The sequence below is a fragment of the Falco rusticolus genome, chromosome 9 (genome assembly GCF_015220075.1).
Source record: "Falco rusticolus isolate bFalRus1 chromosome 9, bFalRus1.pri, whole genome shotgun sequence".
NCBI lineage: Eukaryota > Metazoa > Chordata > Aves > Falconiformes > Falconidae > Falco > Falco rusticolus.
Window position 1 is genome coordinate 31136883 of NC_051195.1, and position 17783 is coordinate 31154665.

At 49.5% G+C, this 17783-nt stretch overlaps 1 protein-coding gene across 1 annotated transcript in view; it reads right to left on the reverse strand.

The window, feature by feature from the left end:
- Positions 1-1145: 1145 nt before the first annotated feature.
- COL17A1 (collagen type XVII alpha 1 chain) overlaps positions 1146-17783 on the reverse strand; it is a 36874-nt gene continuing 20236 nt past the window's right edge. Inside the window, exons 30-56 of the mRNA XM_037400684.1 lie at positions 17484-17546; positions 17100-17126; positions 16361-16396; positions 15798-15833; positions 15506-15586; positions 14694-14729; positions 13903-13983; positions 12688-12741; positions 12007-12048; positions 11149-11205; positions 10931-10990; positions 10391-10417; positions 10265-10306; positions 10037-10102; positions 9608-9655; positions 8462-8575; positions 8051-8188; positions 7376-7459; positions 6252-6383; positions 5011-5100; positions 4405-4518; positions 3994-4146; positions 2831-3247; positions 2509-2649; positions 1846-1908; positions 1557-1628; positions 1146-1359 (exon numbers count right to left, since the gene is read on the reverse strand). Coding sequence (XP_037256581.1) covers positions 1310-1359; positions 1557-1628; positions 1846-1908; positions 2509-2649; positions 2831-3247; positions 3994-4146; positions 4405-4518; positions 5011-5100; positions 6252-6383; positions 7376-7459; positions 8051-8188; positions 8462-8575; positions 9608-9655; positions 10037-10102; positions 10265-10306; positions 10391-10417; positions 10931-10990; positions 11149-11205; positions 12007-12048; positions 12688-12741; positions 13903-13983; positions 14694-14729; positions 15506-15586; positions 15798-15833; positions 16361-16396; positions 17100-17126; positions 17484-17546 — 2324 coding nt within the window. The 3' untranslated portion in view covers positions 1146-1309. The remainder of the gene's footprint in view (positions 1360-1556; positions 1629-1845; positions 1909-2508; positions 2650-2830; positions 3248-3993; positions 4147-4404; positions 4519-5010; positions 5101-6251; positions 6384-7375; positions 7460-8050; positions 8189-8461; positions 8576-9607; positions 9656-10036; positions 10103-10264; positions 10307-10390; positions 10418-10930; positions 10991-11148; positions 11206-12006; positions 12049-12687; positions 12742-13902; positions 13984-14693; positions 14730-15505; positions 15587-15797; positions 15834-16360; positions 16397-17099; positions 17127-17483; positions 17547-17783) is intronic.

The following is a 17783-nucleotide window of genomic DNA, read 5'->3' on the forward strand; positions in this document are numbered from 1 at the left end:
GTGGTGGCACCCTGGGACGATGTGCAGAGGCTCCTGCTAAGGTGACTGGAAACCGCTGACACCTGCTTCCAGCTTGGCATCTGCTTGGGCCACGTCCCAGCGATGAGACACAAAACAGCCACCAAAGCCACGTCACAGTGCAGCTGGTACCGACCCACCAACAGAATGCTGATCAGGCAAGCCTGGGGTGAAAAACACACTTTAATGGGGCTGTTTACATTAAAAATTATTCCCCCCCCCCCCCATTAAAAAAAAAAAAAAAACAAAAACAGAAGAAAAATAAAAAAATATTTTTTAGAAGATCAACAAATTACATGTAAAAGTGCTTCGGTTCGGTCCCTGTGCATGTCACGTGTCGCTGTGCTGCTATAAACAGACATCGCAAAGCGCGTGGTGACCCAGGCTCCCCGCAAAGCACTTGCACGTGCTGCACCCCACTGCTGCCCCAGCCCCCCGGGACAGTTTGGCTGGGGCAGCGGGGCTCAGGAGCTGGCGTTAATGCACGCGGAGCGCTAGAGCACGGCAGAACTGCTGAGCTGGGAGGGCATCGCTTCCCACAGCGAGTCACGGGCTGGGGTGGCGGCGGGTGCTGAGCCCAGGGGTGTGACAGCTCTGCAGTGGGGGCCACCAGCAGCCACGGGGAGAAGCCAGGGCCCGGCTCTTGCTGCCTGTGTCACTCGCCCCGCTGCAGCAGCTGCACGTGGGCAGGGCTGGGCTCAGCGCGTCACTGGTTGGGGTACGTCGGTGCAGACCCTCAAGCCACAGCCCCACTCAGCACCACCAGCACCTGCCTCAACGTGTCCTCCGCTCAGGGCTGGCACATCGGAGCTTGCGGCGGGGAAATCCCAGCGCTGTGAGCTTAGTCCCAGGGTTTCTTACAGGGCCTTTTGTCCTGCGGGCTGAACCTGATCTCTGAAAAATCGCGTGTTTGGTGGGGAGGGATTGCTTTCTCTTTTTCTTTTTGCTGGATAGGTGGCTAGCTGTAAAAAACCAGGTTTCTTACATAGCTGGGAGTAATACAAGCCTGGACCGGGTGAGACAGGAAGCCCTTGTCAGCCCCAAGACATACAAGCCTGGGAACTGGGGGTGCAAAGCCAAACATCAGCAACAGGACAAAATACCCACATTATGGCCATGCTGGGCGCGTAAAAGAGCCATTCAAATCTCTGCAGTGACACCGAACTATCAAGTCTACGTGGTTAGAGCTGATCAGCAAGGACATTTTAGCATTAAGGCAGTGAAGACTCAGGCTAATTCTCTATAGGCTGCTGGGAACACTGCCCAGTGCAGAACTGAGCTGCCTCTTTCCTTAAACCCCAACGCTTCTTCTCTTTCTTCTGCCAACATACACTTGTTCACCTGGGGACAACAAAGTAAAAGGAAGATTATTTTAAAAGTTCATGTCGGGTAAAAAAGACAAAAGACCCAAAACAAACAAACAAAAAATGGAGCCATGTGGGTTTTCCAGCGGTTCCCAGAGACGGGCTGGTGCCTGGGGAACCCTGCGCTCCCCGACAGGCAAACCCTGCTCTCCTGGGGATGGCAGATGTTCATACCTTTCTCCCCTTTCTCTCCTTTTGGTCCCCTGTGCCCATGGCGTCCTGGTGGGCCCACCAGTCCGGGGTCACCTGAAGGAATGAGAAGACCAAGTTTTTCCTTGAGCATCACTGGTCCGTGAACAGGGACAGGCCAGGGTAAGGAAGACCAAGCTAGGCTGCTGCACGGTGCCACCTCCACCGTGGGGAGGTGGTGACCTTGAGCAGTCCTGTGCCGACTGTCTCTGCGGTCACAGCGCTGCTTCCGGGGTGTTACAGGGCTCGAGAGGGAGAGGAGGGCAAGCCTTACCTTTGGGTCCGGGGTAACCCCTCTCGCCCTTTTCCCCAGGTGGCCCCTGGATGGTCCCGTATGCTGGAGAGGGAAATGAAGCAGAGGACGAATGAGCAGAACAAACCAGTTACAAAGGGCTTTGTGCTTAGGAAGAGAAGCAGTGAGTCACGCTGGAAGGACGTTTCTCTAGGTTAGATGGGATTAGACTGAGAGCAAGTTTTTTAAAAAACGTTTTGTAGCCAACAACATCCCAGGGGCAGGCTGTGATCTCCTTTCACCAGCGCTGCTCCGCCACCCTCGCTGGGTGTCCTGTCTGTCACCAGGGCCGGGCGGCCCACGCTCAGGGAGGGGAATCTGAGAACAGAGCAAGGAGCTGTCTTACATTGCTCTACATGTGCCAGCCCACCTATATGCAAATGAGCCACAGGAGCTGCAAGCACAGTGGCCTTCGGGGTTTGGGATGAATGTCCTACAAGTAGTGGGAAAACCTGATGTCCTTCCTAATAAGAGATTGCACCTCCCCAGAAAGAGAGGAAGAGGAGGGAAAGACTATCTGCCTCCAGCTTTGTATCTTGACCGTATTTTTGCAGCATGCAAAGGTGGAAAGATCACTAGGTCTGTAAGAGGTTGGAGACATCTCATATGCATGAGCCACAAACACTGAGCCAATACATCACTTACTTCTAAAGAAGTCCATGAGGTCCTCAGTGACATTGCCATAGGCTGCAAAAACCCTGCTGATGCCAGGGGGACCAGGAGGGCCTGGGGGACCTGCGGGTCCCCGTGCAGTGTAAGACATCAGGTCCTGGAGAATGCCTCGGCCTGAGGAATTAAAGATGTCATTTGAAAGGAGCTCTGGGAAAACTGGCCGGATGCTGAGGCAGGAAGGTGTAAGGGAGAGCAGTAGGCAGCAGGAAGGGGGGGGGAAGTGGCACCAGGCATAAGGGGTTAGGAGGTGTGGGCTGGGACAGGGAGGGTCGGGACGAGCAGGCATGCCACTCACTCTGTAGGTTCTCTGACACACGGAGCGCCAGCTCATTGTAATCCAGGGAACCAGTGAAGGAGCTGCTGTAGGATCTGCTTGAACCTGCCGATCTGTGCGATTCCTCCTCCGTCAGCAATCCATCAAAAGACCTATCACTGCCCATGGAGGCATCATAAGTGCCATCACTGCCCATCGAGGCACTGTACGATGACATGCTGCTCATGGAGCTGCCATACGAGCTGCCTGTGCCCAGTGATCCCCCATGGGAACCCTCAGCACCAAGGGATCCTTCATGTAACCGCTCGGAAGTCCGTAACCCTTGGTACGATGAAGACACAGACCCAGCCACCAAGCCACTATCTCCTTTGGGTCCTGGTGGTCCCCGTGGGCCAGGGGGCCCAGGCGGCCCAGAGATGTAGCTTCGAACTTCATCACCTGCAAAATACAAGGAGGGGGAGTTCAGGGACACTGGGGTACCTGGTCCCCCAGACTTGGCAGAGGCCCTGTGCTACCGCCCTGGGTGTGATGTTCTGTCCCATCGATCGTCGCAGTAACCCTCCTCCAGGGCCATTTCTCAGGCCGCAAGCACATAGGTCACCCCTGATCTCCACAGATGGTATGACTCCCTCCTCCTTCCTGTCTCTCCCACAGTTTTGGGTGCCCAACCTTGGAAACACGCCCAGTGATTTTGCAGGAGGGTGCACTCCTCTCGGGCCAATTCCAGCACCTCTGCCAAAACAATCATTCTGTGACCAGCCTCCCAAAATCCCCAAAGGGGATCCCCATGTTTTTGAGAGGCTGCCCTGGATGACTTGCTAGTGGAAGAGCTAGCACAGCTGGCTCAGCGTCAAAGGAAATGCTTTTCCCATGGCAAAACTCCGCAGGCGACCTTACTAGGGACTCATTGTCCATTACAGGCCAATTGTAACTGCCCAGCGCCTGTCCCTTTTGGCTCACAACAGGGACTTCTGCCTTGCAGTCAGACTGCGAGGAGACAAGCCTACGGAGTGCAGCGCAGTCCTGCACAGCCCTGGCTGCAGAGGGAAGGTGTGGCTGCAGCCCCAGGCCGGGGAAGCCTCCCGCTCCCGCAGGATGGCCTCAGCTGCGGCAGGGCCAGCAGCCCGCGCCAGGCGAAGCACGGCTCGGGGTGTGCGCAGGGAAGGTGGACGGTGTTCCCTTACTCTTCAGGTACTGGATCAGCTCGCTCCTGAACTCGTCACTGTGGGTGATGTCAGCATAGGACAAGAGGCCAGTTCCTGAGAAGCCTGGTGGTCCTGGAGGGCCAGGAGGGCCAGGTGGGCCCTGGAGTCCAGAGAGCGAGGAGTATCCCACATCTTGAGAGAAAACAAGAATTATTTCCCAACACGAGCGAGGACAAGGAAATCATACATGTCTGGGGATCCTGAAATTTTAAAGGCTCCAACCCCAGCTCCCATCCCTTTGCAGCTGATACTGATGTATTTTGGGTTTTTTTAAGTGACCTTGTTCTCAGTGGGAGTCACACCCCTTATAAGCTAAATCTCAGTCTCAGTCCCCCCCAGCATCTACAAACAGAATCTCCCTGCCAGCTGTAAGAAACACAAGTGCTTTACTTTGTAGATAAGCAGAGATGTCCTCCAGAGAGGTGCCTGGTGATCCAGGGATCCCTGGAGGTCCTCGGGGCCCTGCAGGACCAGGGGGCCCCACAAGGCCACTGAATTCGGAGTCTGTAAGACACAAGGGAAGAAAAGGAGTCCCCCAAACCACCGCAACCCCGATGAATCTTCCCTGACAACACAGGTAATGCCAGCTACAGCCAAGTATAAGGCACTTCCTTCTCCCCAGCACCTTTTGGTGCAGCCTTCCTGGTGCACCTCACTTCCCTGCGTGTAGACATCACATTGGGAAGTCAGGAGATCCCAAAGAACGTAGAAGTCCCTATTTTTGAAATCTACTATTTAGAAGCAGCATAAGAAATTTGTTTATGCTGCAGAGTTTCAAGAAGACAAAGGGCTCTGGGACAGCACCCTGCTGCTGCTCTCTGCAGGAGAGGTAGCAGTGCCGCTAGCTATGGCAGAGGGACCATCAGAGTCTCATGGAGGGTTATTTGTTGTGATATGCAAAAGGCGGAATTCTGTGACTAAGGCTGCAAAAAAAAAAAAATAAAATCCTGGGGGCATATAGGGACCTGTGGCAGGGGAGTAAAGAAGTCGGCTTACTTCGCAAGTATGCTGTCAGGTCACTGTAAGATATACCGGGTGTCCCTGGAGGCCCAGGTGGTCCAGGGATCCCAATGCTCATCCCAGAACCTGCAAAATCAAACAGATTCAAGGGGAGTGCCATATCAGAACAGGTTGTTACAGTGTGAGCAGACAGGCTCAGGGCTTGTTCCCAAGCAATGCAGGAGGGACTTGTGCAGGGTGGAGTGTTCCCATCAGCAGGCTGTCCTGGGAACCAGGGCTCAAGCCTTGTTCTGGACTTGGAGTTAAAGCTTGCCCTGTTAATACTACACAAGGGCACCTGCAGACAGGCAGCAACAGGCCTCTATACTTTGCAAAAGCTCTGCACACCCTCTGAACCCCTGACACGGGGTGGGGACAGGGTAGGGAACATGGGGACATGGCTCCAGAACACACAGCTCAGCTGTGACCCCCTGGCCGATGCGTGTGCTGCTCTCCCTGTGTCTGCCTATCTGCAAGCAGCTCTGGAGAAAAACTGCACCTTTGTGATTTGCTTTAATGAACTGTCCTTGCTGATAAAATGCAGCTTGAGCTCTTGAGGTGCTGCTGTTAAACAGCAGTTTCCTGCTTCCAGAGCCAAAGAGGAAATTACCACCATGTCTGGAGCAGCCCATTAGTGAGATCTGGTCTCCAAGGGCAGTTCAGAGAGACGAACTACCTGTGCTTTTAAGCAGAAGCAGATAGTTGCTGCTGCCAGGATTAGACATTTTAGCAGTGCTGTTAGGGATGCTCCAGAGTCCTCTCTGTCCAACAGTTCTTACCTGCCATATTACCCCTTTACAGATGGGAAAATACAGCAGAGAGGTGGAATTTGTTTCAACTAATTTTAAACTTCTAAGAGCTTGTTTTTGGACCTGCCGTAACAGAAAGTGGGCATAGATCAACACTTCCACAGAGATATATATCCTGGCCACAGAGCCAGTGAGAAAAGGGTTATAAAGGCGCTTAAAGGTGTTGATGGGACTTCCAAGATGGCTGATATTAAATTATGTTCCTAAGCTCAGTTTTTAGCAAAGCAAGAACTCATTACTAGTGTCTGTGGGTAGTATCTTAGCTACAGGGTATCTGTGCTCTCCCAAGTCTCTCACAATCCCTGTGGCAAGGTCTCTATACATAGGGATTCACAAAGTCGACACTGGAAGAGTTTTCACTGACAGCATGAGCTTTCTGCCCAGCTCCCGAAAGAACAGAGGGAAATGCACACTAATAAATGCCATTACTTGTCAAGTAGCTGATAAACCGTCTGGTCAGCTCATCATAATCCAGCGATAGAGACAGAGTGCCATCTCCCCCTGGTCCAGGGGGTCCTGGTGGGCCCTGAGGTCCAATTAGATACTGACGAATTTCTTCTCCTGGAAATGAAAAATGCATCTTTTAAGGCTGTGCAGCTGCTGCAAATACACTGGGTGTGAGGAGTTCCCAGCCTTTGAGCTCAGCCCCCACCACTAAGGAGACCATCAAAACCTATGGATGCAAAGCTCCTTTCCCCTCCTCCTGTTCTGAATGTGAACTGCCCCCTGTATGGTGCCAGAAACATTTGTGACAGGGCTGGGAACCTCCTACAACCCAGGGTATGAGGAGGATGAGAACTTGGATTGCTATAGGGACGTCATTTTGCTCTGTTTCTTCAGGATACTCTGGACAATATCTTTGATAAAGGGAATAAGAAGTGGCTTAGCTGGGAAGGACCGTGCTGAGGTCCGTGGCATTTCAGCAGCCATTTGTCTGTTTGGAATATGGAATCTGAGTCTCCACTGCAGCACACAGGAGGAATGCAGTATTGGCCAGCAGCATCTACACCTTAAGGCACAGCAAAATGACATCCTGGTGATTTATCTGTTAGCCCACAGTAAGAGTGTGCATAGGAAAGAATACAGGGCTGGGTATCCTACTCACTTTATGAACAAAGACACAGCAAAGCTTTGGGGTGGGTAAGAAGGAATGGGGGGAACCCCAAGAGAGTGGGAGAGCTGGAAGGTAGAAGTCCAAGGTTTAGTGGGAGGTTGGGGAACATTGCGGGGAATTACGGAAAAGAAGGGACATAGGCAGGTGCCACCTAGAGAGCCAAGGAGGGGAAGGGAGGGGACAAAGTGAGAAACTGAAGAGTTGCAACCACAGCTTCTGGAAAGCATGCAATCTGTCCAGTACAAGACGCAAATCTGTCTCAGAGGACTTGGAAGGAGACATTGCAGGACGCTCAGCAGCAGCTATGGCAGGCCTTTGCTCTCCAAAGCAGCTGCTGGTAACTCCAGCTGGAGGCAGGAGACTGGAAGGGAAGGGCAGATCTCCAGGCTACTGGGATGCTTTCCCTCCATCCCCCATGTTTCCTTGGAGGGTCACTTACTCTGCAGCATGTCCAGAAGTTCTCGGTACAAAACGGATGTAGTTGATACTGAACTGGCAAATGACTGATAGTGATCTGAAGAGCCTGTGGGAGTGAAAAGGTTTTACATCAGGCAGGGTGAGACACAAGGTGAAGATGGGTCAGGCAGGGACAAAGGAAAGCTGAACTAATGCAGTTGAACTGGTGGAATGGGCTTCCCATGCACCCAACCATGAAGCAGTTGCTGTCTCACACATCCTGGTTGTCTCAAAAGCTGCGTGGTCTGTGCTCTTCTGACTTAAGATTTCAGGCTACTTCCAAAAGCTCTGGGAATTTCATCTACTTTAGGACAGCCCCAAGCATACAAGACAGTCCCAGAACACTTGAGACCACATACACCAAAGAGTCACCTCTGTTTGGGTCTTGGGAACATTACAGGGTCTAACAGCTAACGTTTAATGTGAGACTTCTTAAACAGAAGCAACTGTTATTTATTTGAACCATTAAAATGGGACAAGGCCCAGAGACCGCCTCAGCTGTGTGGAGTCCTGGGCCAAGACTGCAGAAGATGAATAACAGGGTTGGGGTGCTGCTATTTAAAGCCTGTTGTTCCTCCTCTGGTTCTCACCTCCTAAGTGTTGCACAAGCTCAGCCAAGACAGCGACTCAGTACAGAGCTTACCGACGGGGTGCTTACTTGTCATATAGCTCATAACGCGGGTAGCCAGCTCCCCATAATCCAAGCTCGTCCCATCTGCAGTAGTGATGATTCCAGGTGGGCCTGGAGGGCCTGGCGGGCCTTGGGCACCAGTCAAATAATGCCTTACATTGTCACCTAGGTAGGAAGCCCAAGATACATCCACATCACTAGAGGGAAGGTAACAGCCACGTGCACAATTACTGAACCCTCTTGCCCTGGCAAAAAGCAGACCGACAGGACAGTTCTGCAGAGGCCACAGTGGGCAACAGCACTTCACAGCATTCAACAGAAATAATCCCAGAGCAGCAGGGCTGCTGTTGCTGAAGGGAGAGTGACAAAGGGGTTCGGGGAGCAAAAGAGTTTGAGGCATGCATCTGCTGATCTGTAGCAAAATCTCATTATACTTACTCTTCAGGTAGTCAGTGACATACTGCTGAATCTCTTGAGATGAACTTCCGCCTGGACCGGGAGGTCCAGGTGGCCCGGGAGGTCCAGGGGGTCCCTGAATTTGTCTGGATCCGCCTACAGAAAGTATTGTAGGGAGAAGGAGTTGTTTCGGCATGGTTGCATTAGAACAAGCAATCTAAAGTGTGCTTGCAGTGAGCCCTTCCCACAGATCTAGAAAAAGCCTTAGGAATGGACTATGGAGGGGCTTCCCTCTATCTCTAAACACAGTCTAAGGGTGAGCTATTAGGCAGTATAATGTCTTCAACTAATCTGGCATCTTGTAATTCAGCCTGAGCAGCTCTGCCAAGACCTCCCTGGCTTCGTACTGACAGACCTGGTCAGTTTGTGCACCAGAGTGCAATGCTGTGCAGAAATACAGATGGAGATCCATAAAGCACTCCAGCTCATTAGGCTGAACTCACTGTCCTGCTGCTCCCAATCCCAGCCAGCCCGGGCAGCACCAGCTCAAGGACCTCCTCATTCATCTCCATCAAGATACAGGTGGGCCCAGTGTGACTCCTGGCACCATGGCGTCTAGTGACACCTCATGCTCTTTGTGTCTGTCTTCCCAGAACCCTGAAGTAGTGTTCCTAGGACATGATGTGGAGAAGCCGAGGGCTTGTTTACACGGACACTTAAGTTGACCCATACACACTTTTTCTGAAACTGCATTAATACCCTGCATACAGAGATGCTCTTACTCAGAATGAAAGCAGCTTAATTCACATGGATCTACATGAGGGTAAGTAAAACAGAGCAAACAGCACTTTTGTTCTTATCAGAAGTTTTTCCACTAGAAGGTTCAACGCAGCTTTCCTAATCCCTTGTGCAACATGGTTAGCCAACCTGGAATCCCTTTCTTTTATGTCCCATGAGGAAAAAATGGCTCAAAAGATTCCCAGCAAGCTGGAAACAGAAAACCTGCAATTCTTAAATTGTCTATCTGAAGTCAGGCTGTGCAAAAAGAGGTTTTGAAATCCCAACAGATCCCAACAGCATTAGATCAGCACCCACACTTGTAAAACCCAAAAGGAGCTTTTTCAAAATCTCTACCAGGATGTCAGCATTTCTTGATAGTATCAGAACAACGGGGGTCTGGCCTCTTACCTCGAGATGCTCCTGGGATGCCAGGAGCACCTGGGACACCTGCATCACCTGGAAACCAGAGGGAGAGAGACAGACAATTGTACTGGGTGTCACTGCATGTTGCATACTTGGTCGGGTAAAACAGTTGAGTTACATGTTGTCAGAGAAGCCCACTAGCTAGCCCTTGTAATTACTATCATGAGTTAGCAGCTTGTTGTGGAACAGCAGAAGGAAGAGGCCACAGTAGCTCTCCTGAGCCTTCTGTGACCTGCCCGTGTGCTTTATACTCAGAGCAATTCTATTGCCATGGTCCTGCTCTGCCTGAAAAGGCAGAGGTGGGCACAACTGTAGTTCCCAAAGGACCCGGTTGCTCCATCCTTTAGTCTCAAACACTCTTGGCTGTGTGAGGCCACCAGTAAAGAAAGAAAGAAAGAAGATTTTTAACTTCACCTTTGGGTCCAGGTGGGCCTGGTGGGCCAGGAAGTCCTGGACGTCCTTGAATAGTGACTCTGTCACCTGCCAATTACAGAAAGAGAATCAGAGATTCACAGGAATAAAATGTGTAGACAAAATCCTGGCTCCACTAAAACTAAGCTAGTATCGGTAGAGCAGGATTTTGCCCCCTGGTTTCAGCCTAGGGACAACGAATTCAAAGGAGGAAAGAGGACACAGACTGACCATGAGAGGAGAATGCTGGAAGGCCAGGTTCACCCGGTTCTCCTGCATGGGACACAGAAATGGAGGAGCAGTCATATACAGAGACAAGCTACCCTGCACCCCACCGATATATCCTGGAAGTCTTACCTGTGAATCCTCGTGGACCTGGTTCGCCTGTGAACAGGGGAGCAGAGGACCGGTGTTAGCATTTGCTTTGTTCTGATCTGCAACATCCCAGCCCACACTGCAGAATATTATCATGGCCTTCAATTGGCAGGGCAAAAATGGGTAAAGGGAGTAGGTTTTCCTGCCGGCTGAGAGCTGAGCTACGTTTCACAGGACTACCTCCTTGCACTGGCTTAGCCAAGTCCTGCCTGGCTGCAAAAAGATTCTTCCCCTTTAACGGCAAATCTGAAGCTCTGAATGTTACAGGATCTAATGGGCTTGCAAAGCTGGGATATGAATACAGCAATTGCCTTGAGACAAGTACTGGAGGCTAATAAACTTCTGCGACAGACTGACTTGTTTTATGGCAGCAGGCTGGAGTCCTATTTAGTGACCACTGTGCTAGCTTTCTTACAGCCACAACAAGGCAGAATGCTTTCTGCTTCCAAGCCCTTCCTTCCTTCTTTTCAGTCTGAGGTGCTGAGATCCATCTAGTATCGTGAGGATACAGGCTATACCCACCTCGGTCTCCCTTCGGGCCTGGTGGGCCTGGTGGACCTGGTGGGCCTGTGAGGAATGTTTCTGTAATAAGAACAAAAAGTTTTTTTGATGACATGTGACAGGACATGACACAAGTTTCCTCTGGCTCCAGCTGGTCCTAGCCAAGGATGTGCTCCCTGGAACCCTAACAGTCAGGACATTCCCAGGGCACAGGCAAGGTACTGAGGAAAAGAACCAACCTGAGGTGGACGTGGAAGATCCTGGTCTCCCTGGTGGGCCTGGAGGCCCTGGCAATCCTTCTCCTAGGCAAAAGGGAGACAAAAGGACTTCAGGAAGGATGACCCTCAGCAATGTACATACATGCATGTCAGAGCTGCTACATCTCCAGCCATGGCTGCAGCTCAAGTATTTCCAAGTGTAGGCTAGTATTATTGTTTTCTTTACACACATCTATCCCTGTTTGTTACTTATTTTTCATTATCTTTTGCCACCACTGCATGCACACAACAAAGGATCTCCTTTCTTTGTGGGACAGAGTGCCTACCCCAGCCAGCCTTCACTACATCGAAAGGGAAGGTTCAATTCATCACACACCTGACCTTCTTCCCTTCACTACTGAGCAAGGAATGGGATTACGCTCCTGTCTCATGTTCTCCTGCACCTCCCCTCTCTTGGCTGTGAAAAGGAAATCTGTGCTACAGGAAGTGGAGCGGGGATATGTTCCTCATGATAAGAACCATTCCATCTGTCCCCAGCTGGAAGCCAAAGCTGGACAAGTAAGTAGTAAAGACAGAATTGAATGCAGTTACCTCCTTTGGGAAGTAAGACATATAGGGTGTCTTCCCCAAAAGTATGGCTTTAATGAATTACTACTCTGACTAGCAAACCTCTGCTAAAGCAAATCTCCTCTCTTGGGCAGCATCTTGCTGCTGTGAAACCGTATTGCAGTGAAATTGTGTTAGTAGGAACCGACTGTGTGAAATTCTGCTTCCAGTAAAGTCAGCCAAGATTGCACCTGGGACACCACAAGTCACAGGATAGAGGCACTGGAAAAAATTCCCACTTTCCAAGTTTGTTTCAGAGAAACAAGCTCTTACCTGGGGGGCCACGAGGTCCTGGGGGTCCCTGCACAGATTCACCTGATGACAAAAGAAATGGGGGTATTATAGAATATTTAATCAGCTGCAGAAGAATGGCTGCAGAAGCATGGCCTTAGAATCTCTGAAGATCTGCACAATCCAGGCCTGGTATTAGAATAGGCCTGTAATCGGAATTGTACTGAAGTTGCTGTGCTGAAGTTAACAAGAAAGGTAGCCTCGAGCTATTCTTGAATCCTGAGACCAAGTCATTATGTTGTGCCAACAGGCCGTGGCTGTAACAAGATACAGCTGCTGGGAAAGCAGGTGCAGGGCCAAGAAAGATAGGGACCGGTATGGGAAAATAGGGAGTAACAAACTACAAGGCTGAAGCACAGCAACACAATTAGCTACATGGATAGAATGCTTATTTTAGTCATGATAATTAGGGGTGTGAGAACTGCGCGTGTTTAGAGACTACTAACCAATTATATTTCTGCTTTACGAATATGCATGTGTATCGGTTCTATATAAGTAGTGTTAGAAACTAACAAAGTTGAGCAAGATGCATAACTCATATTGAGCGTCTTCTTGACTCCGGCAAACCCTTCTTCCAACAATCAGCAAACTGCATGGCTCAGAAAGGTGCCATGTGTGTTAGCATCCCCCGGCTTATGTACAGAGCTCTGCTATATTACATACCTGGTGGCCCAGGGGGACCTGGTGGTCCTGCTCGCCCTTGTAAATCTGCAAGCACTGTGCAAATGAAACACACACAAAAAAAGCAAAATTGTTGCTGTGGAGCTACTGCTGCTGTGGAAACAAATTATTACAAAAGTGGACTAAGGCAGGACCTTGGTGACCTAAGCCAAAGCTGAGGCAGAGAGGGGAGAGAGGTGTTCAGTTGCCAGCATGCAGGTTAGGATGTGAAGCAAAATACAGTGCTGAGATCTCTCTGGAGAGTAATGGCTGCTGAAGGAAACAGCAAAGGACTCAAAGGCTAGAGAAGGAGGGAAAGAACTTTCAAGGAGAGGAAAGATTCTTTGAAAGAGGGGCAAGTTTTGGAAGGAGAGCGTTATGCAGCCATTATTTAACGTGTAGTTGCACCGTGCTATCTTGATTGGAGATGTATCCTCACCTCCAGGCTGAGGCACAAACTCAAAGTTCAGTGATGCTGAGATCCAAGACTTCTAAATGGGGGATGGGACAGTACTGAAGCATGGTTTGGATCTACATGACCCCATTCAGATGGTGATCAGGCAAGGACCATTTTATGATTTTATGCCCTCCTCTACCTTGCCTCTCCTGCACACTTGCAGAGGTCCCAGACCCTAGGATTACTGACTGTAAGTGCACCACACACACATCTAGAATTGCATAGAGCAAGCAAACACTTTCCCTGGGATGCTACTAAACCATTCTGTTCTGCTCCACTTATTTTAATCTTAAAATAGCATTTGCTCCCCTGTGAATTCATCCTCTAATTCACAGATAGGTTTTGATTTCCGTTGCTCAGATTAACACGCCTTTCCAAAATGGTTCTCCTCTTACAGATGGCTCTGTGGTTGTATTACATAGGGAACTGCCCTGTGCTAAACACAGTGGCTAAAAGGCCAGGGTAACCTCACAGCTCTGTGACCACCTCTGCTGGTAGGGACTGTTCACCTGTCACCATTCCTTAGCTTTCCTCTCTGTGACATGGGCCTGAAGCCACCTTTTGAAAGCACTTTGGGATGCACAGATGAGGAGGGCAGAAGGGGTGCTGGAATTGCTGTCCTACCATCAAACATGCACACACACACTTCTCCTAGTCAGGTTGAGGGGAAAGAGGCAGAGGCATCTCCTACTAGCTGTGAACAGGCCTTCAGGTCTCTGGCACCTCTCCAGGCAAAGGACTGGAAAGGCAGGCCCACTTACTTTGAGATGCTAATGATGAGACTTCTGTTTTGATAGTTTCTATCACAGCTTCACCTGGGGATCCCTTCTCGCCCCGTAGACCTTTTTCAGGGATTAAAAAAAAAAAAAAAAAAAAAAAGAGAGAGAGAGAAAGCGAATTATATACCTGAGAGAAGGTGACGTTTTGCACCCACTCCTCACCTCCTTGACAACAGGTTCAGATTTTGCTTATGTGCCCTGGGAGCATGAACTCAGTCCCTGGCTCTGAGGGACACTGTATTCAAATGTGGAAATTACTGCACAATTTGCTCTTAACAGGATCATAGAAAAATGGCGAAGAAAGGTTCTTAGGAGCCAGCTCTGTTCAGGGCCTTCCAAAGAGATGTCTGTCCAGTTGGCAGTGGCTTCACAGTGACATGATACCCATAGCTTGTTTTCCCACCTTTCAAAATGGCAGGAGGTATCCAGCTGGACTAGATTTCCTACCACAAAAAGGCAACTGCATTTGTGAAGTGCCTGAGAAATACCAGCCTCCGGAAAGAATAACATAAGGAAAAAAAAAATATATTTGCAGCATCCACATCACACTGGCTCTTACCATCCCTCTTCTTCCCCCGGGAAAGAAAAAAAGAATAGAAATTCTTCACAAGATTAATTAAACCAAAATAATGCAGCAAAATGAACTGAAAGGAAGAAATCTGCAAATAAAAAAGAGAGGGATTGTACCAAGGGCTGAGAGAATTAGAAACAAAGGAAAACTAATGAATTCCATTCTCTTAAGAAGCAGAATCAAAGCTGATGGAGAACGGTACCTTGCTGTCCAGGGAGACCAGCTGGTCCAACAGGACCTGGTTTCAAAGGGGAAAAAATAGAGTGCATTAGATTTTCCTGGTTGTATTTGACAGTAGGGGCAAAGAATCAATAGGTCTTTTATAAGAGCGAAGACTATCGAATAAAGTATTTGTCTGCACAAGTAAATGGAATTGCTATGGGGTATGAATTAATCAATGTCCCATGTATTACTTGAAGCTCCAGAGAAGAGACTTATTTTCCATCACGTGGCAATTAAAGTGCTTGGTGCCTCTTAGACTGGGGAAATGTCACCAACCACAATAGAAATGGAATAGGCCTAACCCTCCTCTCGCATTCCCCGCTGCAAATCAAGGCTAGCTCTACCAAACCAGCCCCAGGATTAGCTCCAACTATACAGCTGGGAGGAGACCCAGGGCTCAGGAACCCTGCTGCCTGACACCAGCGTGCTGGAGGGCAGCGTCTGACCTGGGGCAGAGGAGTCTCAGGACCAAGCTCGGGCATAGCCAGAGTCTCTGTGTGTGGACCAGAACAGCGTTCCCATTTTCTTCATCTTCTCAGCCCTCTCTTCTGTCCTCCCCCCTCCCACGATCATATCCCATTTCTTCCTTGAGGCTGCTGCCTTTCTAACTCAGCCTGAGATCTTGGTCTTTCTGCAGGGGAGGGTGAGGACCATGAGTCCTGCCTGAGCAATCTTGCCTCTCAGACAGGCCAGCCTGGCAGAGACAATAAGCATTACACATTAAATTGAGAACTAGTGGCACAGTAGTGTAAGCTGCCTGCAAAAAGCACAGCAGAGGAGCAGCTGCCTCACCTGGAACACCTGGGGGTCCAGCAGGGCCAGCTGGGCCTGGGGGACCTGGTGGGCCTGGCAGAGCAATAGTTGACGAACCCTCTGAAACACAAACACATATATGCATGCATCCAGCAAACGTGTAACAAATCTATCCTTCAGGAATCTCACATCTATAGCATATGTATGCTCCCAACACAGGGAGTCCCAGTACTAGTCTGACACACAGTCAAAATGTATTTAGGAGGCATAACAAAAAAAAGAGAAAATCCTCCAAAAGCAGAAGTGTTTGAACTCTCACAGCACTACATACCAGCACTTACGACTGTTCCTGGAGCTCCAGGTTCTCCTAAGGAAACAAAGCAACAAAAGATGAACTTCTTTTTTGGGGAAGATTTGTCACTAGCTCAATGACATCGTCTTATTAAGCACGGGATTTCTGTTCTCTTTACCCTTGATCTCCTGTCTGAGAAGTCATAGCACTAGAAGGTCATGGGGGAAACAACAGAGTTCGGCTAATCCAGAGAGATCCTCTGATCAACTTCCCAAGCACTACATCTGCCAGCACAGGCAAACAGCCTTAATTTATCCGAGGCAGACACACGTCTTACATTGCAGCCACCAGGGCTGCTCAGGGCAGAACCACGTTTGCTAAGGTTTTCTCACAGGAGAACTGTCATGCTGAGTGCCTCAGCAGATGCCCTGCCTTTGTGTGTGCTCAGGGGGGCTTTGGCTAGCAGCTGTTTCTCAGACCTTCCCTTCCCAAAGCCACTAGATGCCACTGTTGATTCAGGGACTGGTCAGCAGAGCGGCTAACCCTCCCTAAAATGACGTGCTTAGAGAGAAAATGAGTATTAGGAAAGAAACAAAACTCACCTTTAGACCCTGGTCGGCCTGGGCTCCCTGGAAGTCCTGATATGAGGTAGACAAACATTTTTAAATGGTTAGTACAAATATTGTCTGCTTTATATTTTCTAGGTAGCCCAGTTGAGTTTCACTTGTGGATTTATGGAAAGAGTTCCCTACTCAAGACCCTGGCTATCAGCATTTACGAGCAGGTCCCTGACAGCAAGTGGAAGAATTCACAGTGGACTGTAGACTGAGCTGGTAGCATCTCTGGGAACAGATAAGGACTTCCCTTCTCTCACTGCTCCCTGGATGACAGCACTGCTCCCTGGATTTATCTGTAGCTCCTTGCAGGTACTGCTCCCTGTCCTGAGGCTCCTGGATAAATTCCCTGGTGACTTGCTCCCCAAACTGCCTCTGCTTGGAGACATCACATCCTCTGTTTCCACCTCTGTTGCTACATCCTCTCCCCTCTGTTTCTGCTGCTGATTAGGACTTTCCAGTGATGCACAGGGAACTGAAACATCTTATTTGTTGCAAACTATGTTTTAGGAAGAGGCATATTTTCAACAGTCCAAGGCCCTGAATTGCTCAAAGGTTACACAACAACCACAAAACCTGTCTCAATACTCAATACCCAAAGGAGATGCAGAAACCTTGGGATATCTCTCTGGAAGCCCCAAGCAGCGCAGAGGGAAAAGTACAAGGTTTTTTTGAGCCCGTATCAAAGTGTGTCGTTGATAAACTGGAACACAGTGGAAAAGCCTACCTGGTGGTCCTTGGGGTCCTGTGAGACCTGGCAGAAAAAAGGAAACATTCTAAGATGTCTAAACAAATTTCAGGTAGGGAAAGTATAGACAGGGAGAAAAAGATTACATTTACTTGAAATTACAGTACACAGTCCACAAGTGGTGTATATTGGCCTAGCACCTGGTATGTAAACTGGCTCATAGCAGCTGATGTTCTTGTTTGCAGTGTATGCAATCCTGAGATCACAAAGGCTCTAGATTCCCCGTGTGTTTTCCTTTCATGACCATTTTACAATGCAAAGGTCTTCTGCTAGCCTTAACTTCAAATTAAGACTGGAAATTGTTGACAAAGACATCTGTATTCCTAACTGAGCAAAAAGTACTTTTGTTCTCTGTGCTTTTACCTGGCTGTCCTGCATCTCCAGAGGGTCCTGGAGGGCCTCGGGGTCCTGGAAAACCTGGTTCACCTAGGGATATAATCACCATTAACAAGCCAGAAGTCACTGACTCACAATCTACCAATCCTTTCAAGCTTGGCCACCAGCCATCCTGCAGCATTTTCTACCTATTGTATCCTCATAGCCAACTAGCCATGTTCAGTTTCAGTGTCTGGGAGGTGAACATCAATGACAGAAGAGTTCTGTAGTGAGAAGAACTCTGTCACAAGTTTAAAGCCGGCTCCATTGTATGTCTCAGCTCCATGG